This window comes from Silurus aristotelis (assembly GCF_946808225.1).
Source record: "Silurus aristotelis genome assembly, chromosome: 3".
Taxonomy (NCBI): domain Eukaryota; kingdom Metazoa; phylum Chordata; class Actinopteri; order Siluriformes; family Siluridae; genus Silurus; species Silurus aristotelis.
In genome coordinates, this window is record NC_139576.1 from 3,271,158 (window position 1) to 3,294,481 (window position 23,324).

At 39.6% G+C, this 23,324-nt stretch overlaps 1 protein-coding gene across 2 annotated transcripts; it reads left to right on the forward strand.

Moving 5' to 3' along the window:
- Positions 1–1,097: 1,097 nt before the first annotated feature.
- Positions 1,098–23,324, forward strand: mfsd6b (major facilitator superfamily domain containing 6b). 2 transcript variants are annotated; one of them, XR_014532629.1, is made up of 8 exons: positions 1,098–1,410; positions 4,560–5,877; positions 15,110–15,207; positions 18,774–18,935; positions 19,948–20,046; positions 20,125–20,423; positions 20,574–20,648; positions 21,890–23,324. XR_014532629.1 is itself a non-coding variant. In XM_083536068.1 (7 exons), the coding sequence occupies exons 2-7, from the start codon at positions 4,562–4,564 to the stop codon at positions 22,337–22,339; spliced, it is 2,424 nt and encodes an 807-aa protein (XP_083392194.1). In that variant the 5' UTR covers positions 1,098–1,410; positions 4,560–4,561; the 3' UTR covers positions 22,340–23,324. The 2 variants fall into 2 exon arrangements, 1 of the variants encoding a protein (XP_083392194.1); XM_083536068.1 differs by lacking the exon at positions 20,574–20,648.

The following is a 23,324-nucleotide window of genomic DNA, read 5'->3' on the forward strand; positions in this document are numbered from 1 at the left end:
TGAAGAAAAGAGTGCAGGCATGGTGGAGTGGGTGGAGAAGAGTGATAGCAGGAGTGATTTGTGATAGAAGAGTATCTGTGAGAGTGAAAGGGAAAGTTTATAGGACTGTGGTAAGACCTGAGATGTTGTATGGATTAGAGACAGTGGCATTGAGTAAAAGACAGGAGGTGGAGCTGGAGGTAGCAGAGCTGAAGATGTTAAGGTTTTCGTTGGGAGTGATGACGATGGACAAGATTAGAAATGAGTTTATTAGAGGGACAGCGCATGTAGGACGTTTTGGTGACAAGGTGAGGGAGGTGAGATTGAGATGGTTTGGACATGTGCAGAGGAGGGACATGAGTTATATTGGTAGAAGAATGCTGAGGATGGAGACACCAGGTGGGAGGAAAAGAGGAAGACCAAGGAGGAGGCTTATGGATGTGGTGAGGGAAGACATGCAGGTAGATGGGGGGTATGGAGATGGATGATCCGCTGAGACCCCTAATGGGAGAATCCGTGTTTTTTCTTATCTACATTTAAATACAGTATTTATAATCACAACCCAGAATTTGCAAGGCTATATTTATAAGTGTGTTATTAGGTTTATAGTGTATTCTATTTACATTAAATTATATAATGTATATATGTACATATATCTTGCTTTTTTATTGTTATTTATGAACATTTTTTTTTTTACCCCTTTATTTACACTGTTGATGTCTGTATTGATACTGCAGGCGTTTTGTACGTGAAGTGTGTGTATAATTGTTTGGACACACGTTTTCCTTCATTGGTAATGTCTCGCCTCGACCACTAGGGGTCAGTAAATCCTCACACGTGTCATCTATCGGTATCTTCGTATTATAATGCAGGTTGAAATAAATTCCTCCACTAATAATAATAATAATAATAATAATAATAATAATAATAATAATAATAATAATAATAATAATAATTCTCTTTGCTTTTTACTTCTCTGAAACAGTGACTCATACAGTAACTTCTGCAGGACACACCCGTATTGAATGCTGGAAGCCACACTTGTTTATAATTACATAATTACAAGACAAAACTATAGCCAATCAGATCCGACTTCCGCCGGTGCGCTCGACCAATCAGAGGAGGCGCAGGTGAAGCGCAGATGTCATGTGTTTTTCAGTGGAACTGCACTGCACATAATAAGCTCTCTGTGTGTATTAGACACATCTGTACTGAGTACTGAGTGTTCTTGTGTGTCTTATTTATTGACCTTATTCTTTACTCGCGTGTGTGTGTGTGTGTGTGTGTGTGTGTGTGTGTGTGTGTGTGTGTGTGTGTGTGTGTGTGTGTGTGTGTCGTGCGCAAGCGCTGAGATCCATGATGGATGAAGGAGTTTATGATGCTGTGGATCAAAAGAGATCTTAGCAGGAACTTCAGAGGAACAACACACAGGTGAGTCCAGAGATCAGGGCTTTCCTGTCATTCTGGTGTCATGAATGCGCATTTGTTTCATGTCTGATCAATGTAACATACAGAAATGCCTGGAAAATGGATTCATCTCTCTGACTCTCTGTTTTTTACCATCACATCTCGTGTATTGTGTATCGGGGGGCTGTGCGATACGGCGGAACAAACCGATATCGTGATGAATCATATCACAATATACTTTTGTCAGATATCGTTAATATTGTGATTTTTTTTTTTCTTATGTATTCGGTTTGTAAGTAAATTGTAGAGTCTCCCCCTGGAAAAAGACTCCCAACAATGGTTGATAGACCTCATCTTGTCTTATATATTTAGTTTTTGTAACCGTTTATATTCATACTGCCGATGTCTGATATGATTGAGGATGTCTAACATTTCATTCAGTGTACTTATCATTGTATTTATCTAAAAATATTTATAAAAAAATATAGAATTTTAACGCAGCTCGCAATTCTCTGACCATTTTCATTAAAAATATAAATAAATATAAAAGAGGCGAAATGAAAACCTTCAACGCAACTTACATTTTAAGAAAAAAACTAAACAAAACCAAACAATATTTCTCTTCCTCAGTCAGCCATTGTGGGCATTAAAAAGTGTAACTCTGATGTATTAAAGTGTGCAGAGCTACACACTACACGCTGTTTTTTCAGTCGAATTTGGCTGTAACTTAGCTGCCCTGTGAGGCGAATTTGAAATCTGATTGGTTAAAGAAACAGACCCATCGCTAATAAAGGTACATGGGCCAGCACTACAGATTCTGAAGGTCCTGGGCAGATTAGAGTGACGTGGCAGCACAAAGAGGCTGAAATCTGATTGGACAAAAAAATCTAACACACGTACTGGAAGCAGTGCAGCCAAGAGAAACACTACAAAATGAAGAGAATAAACTGTTGGGAATCAATTAATACAATTTCATGGACAAATATTAGAATTTAGGTTGTAAATGTAGGTTAGTGCTTCTGATAGTGTTTAGACCAGCAAGGACTTCTCTGTGGGCCTAAACACTATCAGAAGCAATGACCTGACGGCCTGCCACTGGTGTTACTACAACTACTGTTCAAATCCATATTATGGTAACACAAATGTAAGTAAAGAAAAAAACAGGGTATTAGTACATTAAGAAATGGTCAATCAATCTGAAAAATCTAAAGATGTGCAGTCTTCGAAACCATTAAACATAAAAAACAAGCTCTCATTAGGAGTGTCCCAGAAGACGACCAAGAGCTACCTCTGCTGCAGAGGAGAAGTTTATTAGAATGACCAGAATCACAAACAACTGACTTACATAAATACTTCTTGGAGTTCAAGTGGCAGACATGTTTCATCCACTGTTTAGAGGAGACTGCGTGAGTCAGGCCTTCATGGTTGAACAACAAGCAGAAAAGACTTGCGTGACCAAGAAACACAAGGACTCAAAATCAGTTGAAAACACACCTTTGGTCTGATGAGTCCAAATTCAAAATTTTTTGTTCTAACCTCCGTGTCTTATTTGGGCGGATTTGGAAGGATGAACAGACAGTTCTTGAATGTGTGGAAGCATTGTTGGTGACACTGTCTGTGATTTAGTCAAAACCAGCATGGATACCAGAGCATTTTGCAGCGACATGCCATCAAATCTGGTTTGCCCAATACGTTTTCTAACAGGACAATGACCCCAAAAACATCTAAGTTACGTACAAGCTCTTAGTCCAAGAAGGAGAGTGATGGAGTGCAGTATTAGATGACCTGACCTCCACAGTTAGCCGATCTAAATCCACTTGAGATGGTTCCCAGAGGAACTCCTCAACATTGTTAGAAAGCCATTTCAGGTCACTACCACATGAGACTGAATAAGAGGAATGTCAAGAGTATGCAAAGCTGTGATTAAAGCAAAAGGTGTCTATTTTGAAGAATCGAAAATATAAAACCTTGGTGACCTTCGTGAGCATCGCATAGTGCACAAGATCTCGAACCATTAGTACAACAGTAAATGACATCAGGTTTTTACTTCTTTCAACCAAAACCAAGATTCTTGCACATTAGCCCAAACTTGGCTGATGAAGATTAGATTAATGAGTAGATTTATAACTTGGTTTCCTTCCATGGTCACAGAGATCAAACTTTTTCTCTATTCTGATGGGGGGTTTTTGTGAACACTAAGTAAAGCTTTTGTCCTGTGTAATAGTTTTCTACATTGTGCTGCTACTAAACGATTAGCTGTTTTGAGAACTTTAATGTCTCAGTTTTTGTTACTGTGGAAAAGCTGTGTAGGTATGTGTCTTAAAGTATCGTGGAATATATAATCTACCCACAATAATATAACTCTGGGTGTGGTGAGATCATGTATTTACACAGGATGTGAAATACAACGTAACCACACTGACAGTGTGGTACACGCTCAAGCTATAAAGCTAATGCTCTTTTTAAAAACGTGTTGTTCTGTAAGCATCTACTCTGGAAAGGAACTTCTCTCAAGGCAGAACGAAGAGAGAAAAGATTGTGAAAAATGTATCATGTAGCCAAAACACCCAGTGTTCATATCTCTGTGAGCTGCTGCTGCTACTGTAAACAAGTCTGGCTGTGATTTTGAAACAAGTGTTTTTGAATTAATTTCTAGTCAGGTTAGTCGGGCTACTGTCTTTAATCTTACAGAACAAATAGTATTTATAGCGGGGGTCCCCAAATTACAGCCCGCAGGGCCGAATACGGCGCACCTCCATGCTTGAAACCACCCTCTCAACAAAGCCATTCACATTTTAAATTTTAAGCATGTTTTCACCCACCAACCAAATGCATCAGTAAGTAAATGTTTTGATAATGACATCTTTTCATGTTCATTGCTAAAATAAATAATGACATAATGAAATAAATAAAATGTAAAATCATAAAATCGCCACAATAACCCAGGTAGTCACTCCGGCCCGTTTAATTTTTCGGCTACAGACCAACACGACCCCCATTTAAAAAAGGAAAATTTATGTGGCCCTCACAAAAAGTTTGGGAATCCCTGGTTTATAAAGTAGACACACCAGACCATGACTCTAATAACACACATGACCTAATTCTCGCTAATTATGTTAGCTAATAAAGCATTATATTTCATGAGTTAAATAAGACGTATTTTCTTTTCTCAGAGATGGCGAGCGATCGTATGGCCATCCTCACTGACGATGAGGAGGACCAGAAGAGGAGATACGTTCTGGCTGAGCCATTTAATACTTTGTCACTGGGAACAGCAAACAGCACCCCGCCAAGCCAAACACCATCGTCTACCTCCACCGAATCGCCGCCCCCTCTGTCCACTTCCAGTCCAGACCGCTTGGAGCGGGTCTGCCTGAAAATAGATGAGCGCCTCCTCATCTCCAAGATCTTCTACTTCTTCTTCTATGCTGCCTACGGTTCCCTACACCCCCTCTTGGCTGTCTATTACAAGCAGCTGGGCATGACTCCGAGCCAGAGTGGCCTCCTTGTTGGGATACGCTACTTCATTGAGTTCTGCAGTGCACCATTTTGGGGAATTGTAGCTGACCGCTTCAACAAGGGCAAGGCCGTGCTGCTGTTTTCCGTCTTCTGCTGGGTGGTGTTCAACTGTGGCATCGTTTTCGTCAAACCGGCAAACATGACCTGCGTAGAGATTGGATTGCAGAACTTAACGACTCCGAGTCCCTCGGGGAACCACACAAGTGACAACACAAGCACGCCTTTCTCCACTACAACTACACCCAAAGAGTACACAATCGTTTTCGACAAAAGCCAAGTAGATACCATTTTCCTTGTGATCTTGCTTGTGATCATCTTCGGGGAATTTTTCAGTGCACCGGCTGTGACCATCGTCGACACAGTGACCCTGCAGTACCTGGGAAGGCAGCGTGACCGCTATGGCCTTCAAAGAATGTGGGGTTCTTTAGGCTGGGGTATAGCCATGTTATCTGTCGGCATCTGGATCGACCACACACACATCAAGCTGATCGTCCAGGGGGCCGGCTGCATCCTGCCCGACTATAAGAACTATCAGATCGCCTTCATTGTCTTTGGTGTGCTGATGACTTTAGCCCTTATTGTTGCAACACAGTTCCGATTTGACTCCAGGTCTGGGGCTGATCCATCAGAACCGGATGTGAAGCAACAGGTGGAGATCCCTCATGTGGTCCAGAACACATCCGAGTCCAGCATGGAGGAAGTCCCGGTGTGTCCCAGGCCTAACAACCACCCTGGGTTTCCATTCAAGGACATGATCCGTTTGCTGTGTGGGATCCGGTACGGCTCCGTGCTATTTGTGGCCTGGTTCATGGGCTTTGGTTACGGCTTCGTGTTCACGTTCCTGTATTGGCATTTGGAGGACCTGAAAGGGACCACCACATTGTTCGGCGTGTGCTCTGTGCTTAGCCACGCCTCTGAGCTCGCCGCCTACTTCATCAGCCACAAACTCATTGAACTTGTCGGCCACATCAGGTAAATTAAATATCAAAATTCTTTCCTTATAGTATTGTGGATATTTTTTTTTTTTTTTTTTTTTTTTATAACACTCCAGTGATCAGTCTAATGGTGGTTGTATCAAATCCATTTTGAACCATTTGCTTGTCTTTAGTCAAAAAATACTAATTCTGTGATCAAGACAATGACCTGAAGTGAACAGTCACCAGTTAGTTTTACACACATGACCAGCTTGAAGTGGGTAATATAACAAAAAAATACACACATTGTTGTTGAATTCTGAATTGTAATTGGTCAGAAAGTGTTAATTAATTTACTGGGGGCGTGTCCACACTAATAGGTTTTCATTTAAAAACGCATATTATGCTTTATGTTTTGGCCTTCCGTCCACACCGAGACAACATTTTCAGTCAACGAAAACAAAGGCTTTTGAAAATGATGCATTTTACGAACAACCTTATGATTTCTATAGCAACGGCTCATTCACAGGGACTCTTACAATCGGCACTTAAACGGAATCAAAAATGCTGTACATTTTTCTAATGTAAGGAGATGTTTATTTAACACCGATAAAAGGTCTCGCTCTTCTCTTTCTAACCGTAAGGTTTATGACATTTTAAGGACAGAGGAGGTTATTCAATGGTTACTCAATAACATGATAAGCAGTGTTCGAGGAAAAAACGTGTATAGCTGCTATATTACAAGTTGCAACAGGAACTAGCTAGCATTTAATGAATGTTAAAAGAAAATTGTAATCGTGGGCAAGTTCCACTTGGGACTTTAGGACCTTCTGTTAAAGGAAAAGAACCCACTTTAGGGTGGTGACCAGTGGGGGATGAAGTACACAAACCATGTAGTTGAGTTATAGTGGATACTCTGCTTCAGGACTCCAGTAAAAATGTCCCTTTAAACTTTCACTTGAGTAAAAGTACAAATGTTTTTGCCTTCAAATGTAAGTTTGACCAGTTGTGTTTGACCAGTTACGTTTTTATTCAATTGGAAATAAAAAAGGAACGACTGATTTTGCGAAATGTCGTTAAAAGTACGATTTCTGACTTGGAAATGTCAAGTAAAAGCCTCACCAAATGGAAATATTACAGCAAAGTACAAAAATACGTGAAAAAGCCACTTTAGTACAGAAACGTATTACGTTTACTTCCTTACTCTCCGCCACTGATCGTAACGGTGCTACATCGCTTCATCACTCCATCGTCGAATATTTTCTAAGAACAGCATGACACGTTCCTCATGCTGTACATACTGCATACCTCATACATGATTACATTTCTTTCTTTTTTTCCGTGTAGCGCCCCCACACCTAGCTGCAGTCTGGTGGTGGTAACTGAATCCAATTCACTTGACCTTTTTGGTCACTGGGTATAAATTAACATTGATTTGAAGTTGACAATAATGGATAGATGGTAGAAAAACATTAGTTTTTAGTGTAGGAATTGCAGGAATTATCGTATTATTTTAATACACACACGGATTGAGGAGTATTTCTTTTTTTTTTACATTTAACCCGCTGTAAACGACAACAAAACAAGAGCTTCGATTTAAACGTGTTCATTATACACTGATTTCTGTTTGAACTTGATACTGTGTTTCAAGCCGAATGTGTGACTGAGACTTTAGATATATTGTCATTTCCTGTGTGTGTGTGTTTATAAGTGTACAAGGCCTTCACACGTTTGCATTAGCCCGTGCAAGGACGCACACAAGGCTGTACACCACATACCAAATTGTGTTTTTTTGTGTGTATTATTATGACGTGTGGGCACAGAGAGCGAGTTTTGAAAGTCTCCAGCATCTAACGTCCTTGCACAAATGACTTCCTGTTTCCTGCAGAGTAAAAACTAGCGTTTAATGTCATGTTCTTTTCTTAGCAATGTGACGGACCAATGCAACATACCTAACACACACACACACACACACACACACACACACATTCACACACACTCCTCGGTCTCCACCTGTGCTCTGTACAGCATACAATGATTTCATATCTATAAATGTCCAGATGTTCCACTTAATTTTTTTATTGAAAAATCCTCCCTTAGCATGAAGAACAGTTTTACACACATTCTTTATTCATCTGAAATACTTCGCTGTGCCTCCTGTAAAACTTGCCAAAGTTGTTCTTCAACTAGTTGTAGATTTCTTTACATTCCACTTCATCCCAGAGCAGTTCAGCAGGATTTAGGTGCGCTGACTGAGCAGGACGTTCCAGGCCGTAAAACTCCAGACGACTGAGTACTCTGGAGGTATCAGAGCTGAAGATGTTGAGATGTTCGTTGGGAGTGACGAGGATGGACAGGATTAGAAATGAGTTTATTAGAGGGACAGTGCATGTAGGACGTTTTGGAGACAAGGTGAGGGAGGCGAGATTGAGATGGTTTGGACATGTGCAGAGGAGGGACATGGGGTATATCAGTAGGAGAATGCTGAGGATGGAGACACCAGGAAGGAGGAAAAGAGGAAGACCAAGGAGGAGGTTTATGGATGTGGTGAGGGAAGACATGCAGGTAGTTGGTGTGAAAGAGGCAGATGTAGAGGACAGGGGGGGTATGGAGATGGATGATCCGCTGTGGCGCCCCCTAAAAGGGAGAAGAGGAAGGAGAAGAAGCACAGTATACTCCTCCTCTTAGGATTATTTTTATTTGTAATATGATAAGGCATTAATGTTTGAAATGCCATCATGTATGAGATATAAAGAATGGGGTAGTAAACAGAATGAGGTAGTGTGTGGGTGAATATTTACTTATTCACTAAAAAATGAGGAGCAAAATGCACTTTTCACCAAATTCATCGCGATGGAGGATCGGAACGAATCTTGTTTCAGTGGATATGATTATGATGCCTTAATGAAAATAAAACCCAGATCAACACACCATTGAGCTGTAAAATCTGTATATTGGGCCTTTCATGATTACAGTTCAACGTCCACATGCTGTGTTCGTCGGTTCCTGTGCCACAGAGCTAAGGAAGTGAAAGGCGTCTGCTATGGCAGTTTGTTGACTTTGGTGCCGAATGACATCAGGGAGGCCTTCTAGAGTGTTTACCCGCTGTAACATAAAGGACATGAGCAAACAGTGGAGTGTGAGAGAGAGAGAGAGAGAGAGAGAGAGAGAGAGAGAGAGAGAGAGAGAGAGAAAGAGAGAGAGAAATTGGGGAGAAAGAGAGAAAATAAACGAGTGAGAGAAAGTGAACAAGAAAGGGAGAGGGTGAACGAGAGGGAAAAAGTGAGGTAAAGAATGAGAAAGGTGGGGAAAGAGAGAGTGAACAAGAGAGAGAAAATAAATCCGAGAGAGAACATGAACATGAAATTGGAAGTGTACATAGGAGAAGAAATGAGAGAGATAAGAATGTGGAGAGGGAAAGAGAATGAGAAAGATAGAGAGAGAGAGAGTGGGGGGGGGTAAAATAAAAGAGAGGAAGAGAGAGACTGAAGTGAGAGAAAATAAACGAGGGAGAAAAAGTGAGCAAGAAAAGAAGGGAGTGGAAAAAAAGAGCTGGAAAGAAAGAGAGATGGCGGTTAAGGTGAGACTGTGGTTTTCCTCCGTCACACATCCGCCGTCTGCTGTCAGGATTTCCGAGGTGACGTCACAGTAAAGCAGCCTGAAGGTTTTTTATTACGAGACTGAACTCATTACCCGAGTTATAAAAGAAACGTGAAAATCTCTGGAAATTTCCTTTTATACTTTTTCCCTGAATCACCTGAGAGACCTGATGAGGTGTTTTCACTTCTGCTAAAACGATCCTCATTGCTACTTCGTCATATAAAATTGAACACTTTCAGAATGAGCAATATTTAAAAACTCGCCTTCACACTACCTCTTTCTTGTGTCTACTGTAGTTTGTGACCTAAAGGAACAATAGTAGCTACGTAAAGATGTTAAAACTACTCAATATTAGCTTCATTATCCATATTTTCCACCAGTATTTGATTCTTCTCAAAACTGTTACCCCAAAGTAGGTTACACAATTATACCATGAAATTTTCCCTTCACTTAAGACCCAAACAGGAGACCCAAACCGGTTCCAGCAAGACAATGCCGCTAAGCACAAAGCCATGAAGATACACGGGTTGGAGTGGAAGATCTCCTGCTGTAGAGGTAACGCAGATGTGCGTTACCACACCTGCGATTCCATTCAACAGCAAGTTAGAACAAAGCGCAAACGTAAAATTCTGTGTGAAGAACATCACTGGAAGATGTCAAGATCAGGAAGACTTTCAACGAGCTCAACCCCCGAAAAATTTCGAAACCATTTGGCAACTTGGAGAACAATCCACATGATCTTACTTCGGCCCTCTTCCTGAAGATAAAGATCCTCAAAGGTCGCCGTTTTGAGACCAGAGATTGCAGGACCTTCTGAATCGCACGAGGAACTTGACGCGCTTCAAAAAGAACGCTTTCGGGACATATTTTAGAATTTTGCTGTGCGAAGGGACTATTATGTAGGTGCCTGTGTGGAAACTTGGATAAATAAAGTACATTCTTGTAAACGGAGCGAGTCTCGAAAACGTTTTGATGCCACCTCTTATGTACACTCAGTGGTGGTAGCTTGGTGTTGAAAGTCTTTATAGTTGAACTGCTGCCACTCACTCCTTTCAGGTCTGCCGGCAGGTTCACCAGGTGCAAATAATCAAGAATGCCGTCGCACCACTTGCTTTCAAGCTTCTTAGTTTGTTCAATATCACCCATCTTTTACGTCCCCTCCACTGTAGCTGCTGCATCAGAATTGAATCTACAATTGCCTACAAAGACGAAAGCGAACCAACACGTTTTACCTCTCAGCATTTATCCCACCCTACTCGCTCTCCCCACCCATTGGTCCCACCATCTCTCAGGGTACAACAAAGAAATGCTTCTAGACTCCTCTCTCTTCTGCCACCAGGGTGGTGGAACAAACTTCCATTTGATGTCAGAACAGCTGAGTCACTAGCAGTCTTTCCACGACGTCTAAAGACTTGCCTCCTCCAGAGGTTCTTAAACGAGCACTTATTGATTTGCTTTCTAACTATATTCTCTCCCAGCAGAGTTTAAGACTAATAATATTCTTAGTCTGTGCCCTAATGATCCACCATTTATTGATTGAGACTTCAAAGCACTTTGCGAGCCTCGCTGAATGAGGAGGGGTCAGCCAAATGGCAGAAATGTAAATAGTATTTCTAATGCTGAAGTACAAGCTCCCCCACGCTGTTCATTACTGTGAGGAAATCGCAAGCATTTTGCTCTCCGTCTAAAAGATTTTGTAAAGGGATTACTCGCATGTGAAAGATCTATTTAACACTAAATAGAGAAACGCATATCAGCGTAAAGAAAGGCGAAGAAAATTCGAAACGACTCGGTCTAGACGTGCTGATTTGCATTCTACACAAAACCAGACGTTTTTTTCGCTCACGTCCTTGTGAAAGGGAAAGCTTTAAAGCTGGCTATTACCTCACGCCCTGGAGAGTCATGTGTCCAATTCCCATACTCTGGTGTAGAATTTTTACAGTCTATATATAGTAACATGAGTGGGAATGACTGGTTTGAACTCGGGCATTTTTTTTCCCTCGAATATTTTGGTGCTTGGACCCCGGTGATTTATTCTCATACACACTTTATGATTCCTATAAATTTTTACCTTCATATAAAGTTTGGTCATTTTATTGTTCTTCGTTACCCTGAAACAACCATTTACTGTGAACTGCATATTATTCACGTATGGTGCTTGGACCCCTCCGATCGCAGCATACGGTTGTATTATGTTATTGCATGAAACCATTTGTGTTTGTGTGCAATGAAGATCTAAGCTTTAAGCCTCGAGCGTAATCTGATCTCTCCCATTAGCTTACCAGATGTACCACGCATTTAGCTATTGATCTAGCCGGCGCCCCGATCCTCTCCTGGATCGATCCGGTGCTCAGAAATTCGAGACGCAGTGGTGTTTTCGTAGAACCCTGATTTGCTTGGGTCCATCTCCATGCACGTCATGTCACACCCACGTTTGCATGGTGAATGTGTTGGTTCACATGATGCTGCACAGCCACACGGGGGGGTATTTTTAAATACACTGTTCTAGTTCTTAAATCATTTTAAACTGGTCTTAATTTTCCGACGTCCCAGTAACAATACCTCTAACGTTTTATTCAAATGCCCCCGCCCCCCGTTAGAATGGGGTTTTTTTGTTCGATCCTGTGGTGTTGTAGTTCTCTCCTTCGCTGGTCCAAATCAAATCAAATCAAATTTTATTTGTCACATACACATACATACAGGGTACGACATGCATGAAATGCTTTTTACGACGGTCCGGCATGAGGGAATAGAATGGGGAGAAAACAAAGAAAAGAAGGCAGATAAATAAAGTATAAACTATATAAAATATATAAAGATATGTATGAGGAAAAAGGGTATATACGTGGTATGCTTATGACAGTAAACAGTAAAAATTGAAGGTGGTTAATGTGATTGAAATATACCTCGCTGTATTTTGACTACAAAAGAGACCAACAGCCAATCAGCTTTCTGTTATTACAATCTCTCTCGGATTGTACCACAGACATAATACGGATAAAATTTTTCAGCTGTGGGGAAGTGCAAGTTTAGTGATACTTGACTTGAAGAAAAAAATGATTTAGGGTTTGTTTAAAGCTGGTTGTTTGTGTGTGTTTTTGATGTTGTAGTCTAGGTGTTAAATTTCATTCTTAATGGTCTTAAAAAGTCTTAAATTTGACTTTGTGAAACCTGCAGAAACCCTGGGTTACAATTGTTCTTTTTTGAACAGTGATCGGTATTCATTAGTATTAGTGATGGTGAGATTGACATGGTGCATCTGCATAAAAGTTAACAATGTAATGCATCGTTTTAAACAAAAGTGTGCATCGGATACAAGTTGGCATTCGTACTGCGATGCATTCTTTTTAAACATATTTGCATCAATAAAAAATGATTTATTTAAATATTATAATTAGTAGATTGTACGTTTATTATTTAGAAAGTGACCAAAAATTTGTGACCAATAATTTGTAGCTGCTGCTACATGAATACGATGCATCACAACACCACGGAGAACGAGGCGTGTCCTGAGAGTCTAATAGAATACAGATTAACATGGCAGAGGTAGAGCTGTAACTTCCTGCAGACACAACAGGAAAAGGACGTCTGGTTTTATTTATTTGTTCATTTTTGCACTTTAAATGCGTGTTTGTGAAAAGGGCCATGCGTTAGAATTCAGAGGGCGCTTAAGTAAATTGATTTGTTGTCTGTTTTCTGTCTGAACATTCTGTACCATATTGTATCATCTTTCCCATTGCGTCGTATCGCATTGTGTTGAATCGAATTGACATCCGATCGCACTGCATGGTAATGGGAGAGAACGCATCTCATCGCATCAGTCGCTGTTTTATATGTACCTTTTAATGTATCATCGGCTTCAGTAATGAAGAACACATCCCACATCTGTATACAGCACACTGTATTATATCTATAGGGAAGTATATTGTTGTGCAAATGATGGGCACAAGGGCGTAACTTCTATTTCGGTGAAACTCTTTGTCATCATGCGTTCCTGAGTCATCCTTCTGCAAATCCTCCCCGCAGTCTGAAACATGTCGGTGTTAATACAAATATACAAATACTTCAGATAAAACACTACAATCTGTGAGCTCTTTTAGGTGCACTGCTCATTTAAATACATAAAATAAATCAATCCAAATGATGATATCATCAACCTCCAGCTGGTATTCTGCTCATCCGTGACTGAGACGGAGAACACAGAAGATAAGATAAAGATCTGATGACAAATAGGCATGTGGTTAAAGAGCATCACTGCGTTCTGTTTATGTTCTGGGTGTTCTGGAGATTATTAGCTGTGGAAAATCCACAATGTTAAGTGAGATATTTAAACATTTTTTGGATTGGTTTTATCTTTAAAATGATTTTGAACTGGCTTAAGACTGGTTTCATTTTCGAAAACATTTTGAACTAGACGAAGAGTGGATTTCGGACTGGTTTTAGCCTTGAAAATATTTTAAGGTCTGACAAACAAAACAGTCCAAATTGTATTCAGATGTTTGAGCCTGGATTAATATTAAATAGTTTTTCTCCTGGTTTACAAAATGCCCCTTAGTTTTTCCTTCTTAGACTATTTTGAACCTGGTTTCACCCTATAAAGAAATTTAAGACCAAGATTCATCACAATCAATGAATGAAATACACTAAACAAAGTGATACTGTACACTCGGTGAAGTATTTACCTTCAAATGTACTGAAGTATCCGAATGTCTATGATTTATTATAACTCTAATGTTCCTGTTATCATTTCTATCACAAGATTCTTTACATAATCACCTCAGTTTATGTGTAAAGACTCGAATGTGACTCTCAGCACACTGATCTATTAATAGAATGATATTAATGACTCAAACACTGATTGATTTCTATTACAATGAACATGAACCCAAAACCTTCTTTATAACTACTTGGTGTAAATGAGGTCACGTGTGTGGTGGCCTGGAGTTTCTTCATCATTTATTCCTCTCTAAATGTTCTGCTTGATGTTGAACTGATGCTGAACTGTATGTTGGTGATCAGTAGATACACCAAGCGCCGATCAGAACACGTGTAAAACAGAGCGTGCGCTCGATCCTGATTGGTGACTCGCTGCGTGTTTCACCGGTTACGTTTTTATCCTCGTAAATAAAAAAAAACGACTGAGTTCACTGAATGTAGTTGAGTAAAAAGTCAAATATTTGACTTTGACTTTGAAATGTAGTGAAGTAACAGCAAAATTCTCCCCGAATACTTCAGTGAAGTACAGACACGTGAAAAAGCTGCTTAAGTACAGTGAAGAATTACATTTACTTCATTACTGTTACCTACTGATCATAACGTCATACTAACACAGTTTTATTATATAGAACACATTTGGACTTCTTTAAATCTGTCTTTTATTTAAGGCTTTATTTGCCTGATTTAAAATTTTTGAATACATTTTTATTCAGATTTGAACTTCTGAGCCTGGTTTTGATCATCTGTGAAATATTCGGCCAGGTTTTTCTCTGTTTTTGACATTTTGCTCTGTTTATCTTCTCTTCTATTTTTTTGGTCGCGTTTCAGGTTACTAATTATTGGTTTAATCTTCTTTAAACCACATCTGAACTGGTTTTCAGGCTGTTACATTTCTGAAACATTTAGTTCATAATGAAAAATGGGAGGTGTTTGTTATTGTATCTGAATTTTTCACGCTCTTTGTTGCTTTGCAGAGTCCTGTATATCGGGTTGGCCTGTAACACCGCACGCTACCTGTATATCTCCTACCTGGAAAACGCTTGGGTAGTTCTTCCCATGGAGGTCCTTCAAGGTGAGCAGCGTGAGGTTTCGCCAATCTGCTGCACTCAGGCATTTTTATCTGACAGGAAATGTTTGGACTGGAGGTCTGTCCGGCTGTGAGTTCAGCTCAGGCCATGAATCAGCTTTTTGACTCACAGCTCCGGTGTATTGTTTCCTGTAGCACGCCCTTTGCACTGGGTGTAGTTTAAAAACGTGGTGTTGTTTGTTAATGACTTTTATGGAAGGATTATACATAATAATGTTCTAACCTATTCATCAGTTCCAGTAATATATCTAGATAGAAACAACTCGAAGTAAAGCAAAGTACAAGTACACAGCTGCGATCGGTTGTTACGTTATGACGTAGCAGTCGCTATGGCGGTACAGCGCCCCCAACAGCACGACTAAACACGTGGAAAACATCTGAGATTTTGACTGTGATGTACATCAGAGATTCTTATGTAATGCATGTTATAGTTGAAATTTGAAATTATTATTTCAGATGTTTAATATGGTTTTAAAAATCTGCATATTTGAGTCTGAAAAGGTCTGGAATTTAAGGTTAGCATCAGGCAGGATTCACGGTTTTATGTTTTTTTTTTTTTTTTATCTTCCAGGACTTTTTTTTTGTCCTCGCTCACAATATATTCCTAGTTTCTTCTAAGACAGTTTCAGATCCAGTTTTAACCTATAAAGACTTGTTCACATTGTTAAATATACTCTAAATACACTATATGGACAAAAGTTTGCAAACATCTGACCATAAGATTGGTTCCCTTTCAGGGAGGTGGTCATGTGACCTCACTAATGTCATTATGTTTACACAATACGGTTTCCAGACACCTGTTTATATGTGCTTCCTTTTTAAACACCCCATTCCACATTTAGTCCACATTTACTTTAATAATAAGCTCCACTCTTCTAGGGCAGATGTTCCACTAGATCTTGTGGAGATTTGTGTGAGATCTGTTCAGCCACGAGAGGGTGTGTTGGTGAAGTCAGATACCGATGTAGGTGAGATGAGGTTTCTGGAGGTGCAGCGTTCCTCACATTCCTCCCAAATGTGTTCAAAAGAGCTCTATAGAAGGAGATCTTCCACATCGTCCAACCCATGTGAAATAGATCTTAATGGAGCTGGTTTTCTTCAGGATTTATTTCAGAAAACAGGACTGATTTTATCTGCAACATTTGAACCTCTGAACCCCATTTTTTTCCCCCTGAAGCCTGGTTACTACCCTACAGAAGGTAATCATCAGGCAGGTCGAGCAGCTTTACTGCAGCCTCATGAATACGTTGAGAGTAAATAAACCTGTTTGTTCAGCTCATAGATCACACTCCGAGCTTTTAGCTCTCACACTCAGCTCAGCTTTATTGTCCTGTATATGGGTTTGGCCACAAAAGTCTAATTTTGGTAAAGGATCTATTTACTCAGAGCTCAAAGCCACACCCTGTCACGCCTTTACATTAACATTTGAAGGGGATTTTCTCAGCGTAGCGTTAAATCTCCGACGCTCAGACGAAGAACACACGTCGTTATTTACACCCGGTTCCGGGATTGTCCGAAGAAAAACAGACCGATACAAAACAACTTGTTTGTCTGTGTTTTCAACCCACGTCTCCGTAGTGTTGCCTGTTCACACACGATAAAACACAAAGCGTATCACATACACACACTTTACCGTTTCTATAGCGAGAGATCGTCCACAGGGTTCAGTACGACTGTAAATAAAATACAGTCGAAACGTTAATCACGAACTCAGAGTCTCCGGTGTTAACGGTGAAATGGTACGTTTTGCATTTTCAAGCTCTGCGTTCTCATTGGTCAGCACGAATCAAAGGAGTCTCCAGTGTCAGAGGGTGAAACTGTAAGTTTTCCGATGTCGAGTTCTGCGTTTTGATTGGTCAGGATGACAGAGCGAGTCTCCTGTGTCAGGGGGTAAAGCTGTAAACTGTCCGACGTCGAGTTCTGGGTTCTGATTGGTTTTGAATAATGCAATTTATGTTTAAATGTAACTGTAGAAATGGATATAAATTAGTAGTAATAAAGCATAACTTTGACCACTAGACGAGGAACGAAACGCTCTGAGACATGCTGTTACAGGATAATAATCAGCTTCAGTGCGATATCAGTAAATTCATCACACCAGATCACTGACCGGTTTTCTTTAACAACACAATACAGTGTTAATTCATTACCGCATTCCTGAAAGTGATCTCCCTCACTGTACCTGTTTTCTGGGTCCTCATCAGGAAACATCAGGGAAATAAATCAACAGTAAAGTGACACGTTTCATATTTAAGATTAATAAAAATAAAATGCAATGAAATCAGTCGGTTTTAAGTACATGCAAAAAAAACCCTGAAAATCTCAAATAAACCAAAAATTGAATAAAGACAAAAAAAAATGAAACATAAAATGGGTATTAAATAAAAAGTATTAAATATAAAAAAAAGTAAATGGATATTAAAAAATATATATATATATATATATATATATATATATATATATATATATATATATATATATATATATATATATATATATATATATATATATATACTAAATACTAAAAAACTGACAATATAAAAAATACAGATATATTAAAAAAATTCTTATTGTATACACAAAATACACTTCTAAAAATGGTGTGCGTATAATGTGCACTTTTTCTATGTTGTATAAAGTGATTTTTTTTTTTTTCCATTATTACTGTTTTTACTCCAGTTCAATTTTATTTTAAACGTTTATTTAACCATTGTTACGAAGGCGCCTTAAAGAAATGAGTAATTCCATTTTAGTGCTAGAAATGTTATTCTTTTATTTAATTATTTTATGAAATATCTTAAATCTTGACCATAAAAATAATAATAATAATAATAAATGATTAAAAAAAATGTTTCAGATAATCTTTTCTGTGAATACGACACCTTAATAAACACTGCACCTCTGATAGCTCCTAAAAAAAAATTAAAAGTAAAAAAAAGATTATTTTTAAATGTATATTTCTACGAACACATTATTAAGATGCACAATACAGTATAATATTTATAAAAAAAAACATCATAACTATATTACAGACAGACAGACAGACAGACAGACTGTGCCCCCAAAAAAAAAAATGGAAACACTTAATAATAATATGGTAATCTTTTTTTTTTTTTTTGACCAAACAAATCTATAGATGTCCAGATGTTCCACGGTTAGCATGAACACCAGCTTTCCACACCTTCAGCATCTGTTTCTCCAAACGTTCAGATGAAATCATTTGTTGTTCCTCTTTTAAAACTCGTCAAAGATGACCTTCACCAGTTGGAGATTTCTTTCCAGGCCAGTGCGTAGTTCATCCCAGTGCACGTAAATAGGATTTAGAAGGTTAGGACCATGTTGGTTCAGGATTTGGTTCAGGATTTTCCCCTTTATTCAGTATTATACACATCCTGCTATAGGCGGTTATGTGTAACACTGTTTAGCTTTTACACAGTTCGGACCTGTGTGTGTGTGTGTGTGTGTGTGTGTGTGTGTGTGTGTGTGTGTGTGTGTTTGTGACTCTTCTCAAACCCTTTCTCTGTACAGGTAATGATAATGTTGCGTTGCAGGTCTGACCCACGCGTCCGTGTGGGCAGCGTGTATCTCGTACCTGAGCGCCGCGGTTCCCCCGGCTCTGAGGACATCTGCGCAGGGAATCCTGCAGGGCGTGCACCTGGGGCTGGGGCGTGGCTGTGGAGCCATGGTCGGAGGCGTGTTCGTCAACTTCTTTGGTATGACAAGAAAAACACGATTGCATCAGATTTTAGTATAAGGGGAACGTCCCACTTTTAAAGGAGAGGTTTGTAGTGTTTACAGCCCCACCTGCTGCCTGTGAGTGGAATTACAGCTGAAAACAACCACAGTGGTGTCATCAGGGGGCGGTGCTTATTTCTGGGTTGGAACAATGTAAAGCAAAACTCTGAAGCTAATAATGTGAAGTAGACAATATTCCTGATGAACCAATAAATAGTACATCTTTAGAAACACTTATTACACCTTTAATGACTACAAAATTCATTAATAATGATTATTTTTTTGAATGATTTTTATTTTTTTTGCTTTGATATTTATTAATTTTATTTTATTCGTGCAAACAATAGTTTTTTTCACACTTTTTAGTGTACGATTTTAGATCGCCATCAGTCAGCTTAGTCTATTTTAAAAATGTTGATTAATTATTAAAAATTAATTAATTTTGGATTATTTATTTTTATTAAAATAGCGATTTGTGCTCATTCAGACACGTGGGGGTTGGGAAAGTCAGGTACTGATGTAGGTGAGGTCAGGAGGCCTGGGGTGCGGTCAGCCTTCACATTCATCCCAAAGGTGTTCAATAAGGTCAGAGCTCTGTAGCAGTAGATCTTTCACATCTTACAGCCCATAGAAAGCAGATCTTCATGGAGCTGGCTTTGTGCACAAGAGCATTGTCATGCTGGAACAGTTTTGGGTCTCCTAGTTCAAGTGTGGGGGAAATTTCACATACAATTGTGTGCCTCCAACTTCGTGGTAACGGTTTGTGGGAAAAACCACATATGGCTGGAAAAGTCAGTTGTCCTAATACTTTTGACCATACAGTGTTAATGACCTGAATGTGAAAGTAAAGTGCAGTGCAGACTAAAGTCAAATATTCTTCATTAGATTCATGTTTTATATAAGGCATAAATCAAGGAATAATGTGTGTGTGTGTGTGTGTGTGTGTGTGTGTGTGTGTGTGTGTGTGTGTGTGTGTGTGTGTGTGTGTAGGTGCTGCTGAAACGTTCCGAGGTTTAGGAATGGCGTCTCTGATCATCCTGCTGATTTTCGCCCTGATTCAGACCCTCATCGGGCCGAGCGATAGCAGGAGTAAGTCCCCTTCATGCGCTTGATGTTTCTAAATTAAATGGATACCCAGAGGTTAAAACCCCTGTGTGTCTCACGCAGGAGACCCCATGCTAGCTGAGAACATTCCGGTACCTTCGAGTCCAGTTCCCATCGCCACCATCGACCTGGTGCAGAACCAGGAGAAGACCATCACCAACGCCGAGGTCAAAACGAACACTGCCGCAGCCCCTGCTCTCAAGAAGACCAAGTTCCAGGAAGAGCAGGAGGACGTGACCAAGCCAGCATGGGTGGTGTCCACGTCCCCCTGGGTTACCATGTCCTACGCCTTTTACCAGATCAAAGAAATGATGTCCTCCATCAGGGGCAACCGTCCTCCGGGGGAGTTCGGCCCACAGGGGGTGTGTCCTATCATCAACAACAAAAATACTAATGTTCATTATTAGAACAAAATACACATTCTTTATTCACGGATTTGCTACTTTCACTAATTATTTCTTTATAGCAGCTAACAAACGACCTACTTTTATTCCTTTTTGTTTTCTAACCAGTTTCAAGAAATGCGAGAGTGATCTTTCAACTCTTTCCTTTTTCCCCTTCATGCTTTCTCTCTGCTCAGATTAAAGGTGAGCTCCTTTTTCTTCTCTTAATGGGCTTTCTGGGTTTTATTCGGTTCATTTTGTCTTCGTGGTGGAGACGCCTTGACCGCCGGGCAGATTTCCTGTAACGCCATAAATATTGCCATGTTTATTCATAAAATTCAGAAAGATTTAAACAATTTATATTTATATATATATATATATAATTTTTTTTTTTTTTTTTTTTTTTTTTTTTTTTTAGGCTGTCAATCGATTAAAATATTTAATCACGATTAATCGCATGACTGTCCTGAGTTAACATTTTTATCTGTTTTAAAAGTAGTTTAAATTAAAGATTTTTAGGTTTTTAATTCTCTAATTAACATGCGCATGGATAAATATGGATCCTTTATGGACGCATGCAAATGCGTGTTTATTATTAGTGAAACCAAACTCAACATGGAGCATGAAGACAAAATATTCTTGTACATGTTTTAAAGTAATTATGGTGTTTTAAATGACGTAAATCATTGGGACACCAAACGAAACTTTTATGTTTCCACACGGACGGTTTTAATTGTCTGTCATGGCGGATTTAGATTTTTTTATATTTTTAAGGTTTTAAATTCACCACTTTTATTTTAATTTAGAATTATAATTAAACTGGTCAAACAGAAATCGCGCGTTAATAAAAATGTTTCTTTTAAAAAAAAACTTCATCACAAACTGACCGTTACAAAGCAGAGACTGGAGACTTCTTTATTTTAATGAAAATGAAAATGCCGTTTTTAGAATTTATCCGGATTAGTGTAGACGTAGCCTCAATGAACACCTTCTGACCAATCACAGTGCAGAAAGAGAGAGTGCTGCAGTGATCGTAGAAACTTGCTCTGAAAAGCCAAAGTTCACTGGTGAACATTGATTCAATAAGAAACAAGGAGGCGGGGCTAACCATGCAATGTTTATTTGGTTATAAAAGAAGTTACGAGTCGTTAATAATTATGTAGCTTATAAACTTTCTACCTAAAAAATAAATAATACTCTTGGACTTTCCGTCGTAAAATAAAACTACTCTAACTACTAAACAAACAAGTGGGAGTAAAAACTTTTGCACTTGACACTGTTTCGGGTTTACTTTCTTCATGTTCTTGCTGCAATTTATTCTCGGTGATTATCAAGTAAATAGAAATCTGCAATAATATCACACTAAATGCATTCTTCGAAGCATGTCCTTTATATTTGTCCAAGATGTGTCCTTATTTGCCTGTTTCCTGTTTCTGTGATTGTAGGAAGGTACTGAGCCGGTGTCTGCAGCCCCATCTGCTAAAGAACCTCCTCCAGGTGCTTTCACCAGTGCTCCAGAGCAGGTCTCTTCTGTTGATGCTCCTGAACAACCAAAATCTGATCGCCCAGTCCCAGATCCCCCGGTCGTTTCCGTTACCCTGGTCTCCGAACCCCCAGTCTCCGTTACCCCGGTCTCCAAACCCCCAGTCTCCGAACCCCCGGTCTTCGATCCCCCAGTCCCAGATCATCCTATCCACAATCGACCAAGCTCAGACCATCCCATCCCCGATTGCCCAGTCTCCAATCACCCAGTCCCCGAACGTCCTGTCCCAGATGGTCCCGTGTCCCATCACACAGACTCTGGACAACCATCAAAAGATCCACAGAAGATCTCCACCAAAGACCTGGGGCCTGCACCCATACCAGACTCACTCCAGAATCCCCCTGACCCATGACATCTGCACACAGACAAAAAAAAAAACTTTGTAAACACCTTTAAATGTAAATAAGCGAGTACTGTACAGGTACCTGGACCGAACGCTGATGTTAGTTAATGCAGTAAATCATGCATCGATTTGCACTGTAAGGTCTGGGTTTACACATTACAACATTGCGACGCACACAAAACGTTTACCCCTACCGTATTTATTATCTCACACCATAACCACACCACGTTTCTCAGAAATCTGGGTTTTTAATGAGGCTGATTTCACACTTGACATCAACCACCACCACGTTTCTTTATTACGTTACCTGACAGTTTATAAATCCCCAAAACTGAGCATCGAAAAAATACGAGGAACAGCCTTTCTTCAGCCTGAGGTCATTTCCTGTTTACTGATTGATGCACTTTGCTAACCTGTCTGAGAGCGAAACTACAAAGCGAAGCTAACACGAAGCCTAGAATGTAGCAATTAATTTTCCTGCCGATTGATTAGTGCATTACTAGGTTTATTTTTATTATTAATTAGCAATACAAAGTAGCTTTTTTTTATAGTGACTTTATAAGGCCACGCCCAGTCACACTGCACACCCGCAAGAGAAAAACTACATGCCAATCAGGGAGCAGTTTAGCACCGCTAACAGAGTGTAAATAATGGAAATGTATTACCATTCCAACCAAAACACTGTCCTGGTTTCCTCTGCATTACTGACCATCATGACAGGACGCTAGGCTAGTTCAATAGCAGACACTAGCTAGCACTAGAGTGTGAACAGAGTTGCTACGGTAACAATGCTACAAGCATCACATCAGCTATTTTTCCCCTTGTAAAATAACTTTAAAAACATTCCTGAGAGGAAAAAAACACTGGAAAGAAGAAAGAAATTATTCTAGAAGGTATAGACCACCACCATCATAATCACCACCATCCTCATGACCTCAATTATCCATGTTTCTGTTAACGCTAAATTTTGTAACAATAAAAGTTGGATGAGAAA